The 1,252-nt window shown below is 71.2% G+C and overlaps 1 protein-coding gene across 1 annotated transcript in view; it reads left to right on the top strand.

The window, feature by feature from the left end:
* EMIHUDRAFT_248187 (hypothetical protein) overlaps positions 1–966 on the top strand; it is a gene marked incomplete at both ends in the record, with an annotated part of 2,601 nt that extends 1,635 nt beyond the window's left edge. Inside the window, 3 exons of the mRNA XM_005763207.1 lie at positions 170–253; positions 740–805; positions 934–966. Coding sequence (XP_005763264.1) covers positions 170–253; positions 740–805; positions 934–966 — 183 coding nt within the window. The remainder of the gene's footprint in view (positions 1–169; positions 254–739; positions 806–933) is intronic.
* Between the last annotated feature and the right edge of the window lie 286 nt (positions 967–1,252).

Genomic DNA, 1,252 nt, shown 5'->3' on the forward strand with positions numbered 1-1,252 from the left:
CAGATGGAGCACCCGGGGGACCGACTCGACGTGCAGGAGAGGGCTCGAGGGAGTGCTCGAAAGAGTGCCCGAGATGACCAGAGAGGACCAGAGAGGACCAGAGATGACCAGAGATGACCAGAGATGACCCGAGATGACCCGAGATGACCCGAGATTGCTCGACGTGCAGGAGGAGCTCGAGCTCTTCTCGCTCGCGCGCGTGCGCGGCGACGGCTCGATCGCCGCGCTGACGGAGGGCGCGGCGCCGGACGAGGTGGCGGACGTGGACGAGGACGAGGACGAGGAGGGGGGGGGGTTGCCTGCGGGCGGGGAGGCGGGGTCGGAGGAGGAGGAGGAGGAGGAGGGGGACGAGTACACCGCGCGGCTCGACGCGGAGCTCGAGTCGATGCACGCCGAGTACCGCGAGCGGACTCGCAGGCGGGCGGTGCACCTCATCGAGGAGCAGGCGCGCGGCAGACACTTCCGAGACACTTCCGAGACACTTCCGAGACACTTCCGAGACGCTTCCGAGACACGTCCGAGACACGCCCGAGACCCTTCCGAGACCAGATACACTCTCGCAGCCACCCGTCGCAGAGCTGGTCTTCCCTCGCCCCCCCTCCCCCGCCACCGCCACCGCCCGCCGATCGCACGTCCGCGCGCCGGCCGGCACCTCCGCCTCCCCTATCGCCGCCACCGCCCTCGGCACCCGTCCCCTCTGGCACCCGTTGTGTACATGTGTGTATATTGTCCCCCCCAGGCGGACGGGCCAAAGTCGAAGAAGCAGCAGCGCGAGGCGAGGCTCGACGCGATCCGGAACGCCGACGTCGACCCCGAAGAGCTCGCGCGGCAGGTCCCTCCTCTCGGCCTCTCTCCTCCTCCTCTCGGCTCCTCGGCTACTCTCGGCTCCTCTCGGCTCCTCCTCTCCTCTCGGCCACTCTCGTCGACCCCGAGGAGCCCGCGGCAGGTTGCTGCGCGCGAGGCTAAGGCCGCCGCAGACGCTTCCGACGACGACGACGACGACGACGACGCGGCCGGCGGTGGCGAGTCGAGTGAGGACGAGGCGGAGGGCGGCGGGCCGAACTCGCTTCTCGTGGGCGGGCCGAGCCGGTCGGAGCGGCGGACGGAGGCGGACGCGCGCACGTCGCGCTGGTTCCAGGACCCGCTCTTCGCGGGGGCGGGCGAGGCGGACGAGGACGACGACGCGGAGGAGATTGCCCGGATGGCGGCGGCGGCGCGCGCCAAACGCGCCGGCAAGGCGCCCGAGGCTACG

The sequence above is a fragment of the Emiliania huxleyi genome (assembly GCF_000372725.1).
Source record: "Emiliania huxleyi CCMP1516 unplaced genomic scaffold EMIHUscaffold_640, whole genome shotgun sequence".
In the NCBI taxonomy this organism is placed as follows: Eukaryota; Haptophyta; order Isochrysidales; family Noelaerhabdaceae; genus Emiliania; species Emiliania huxleyi.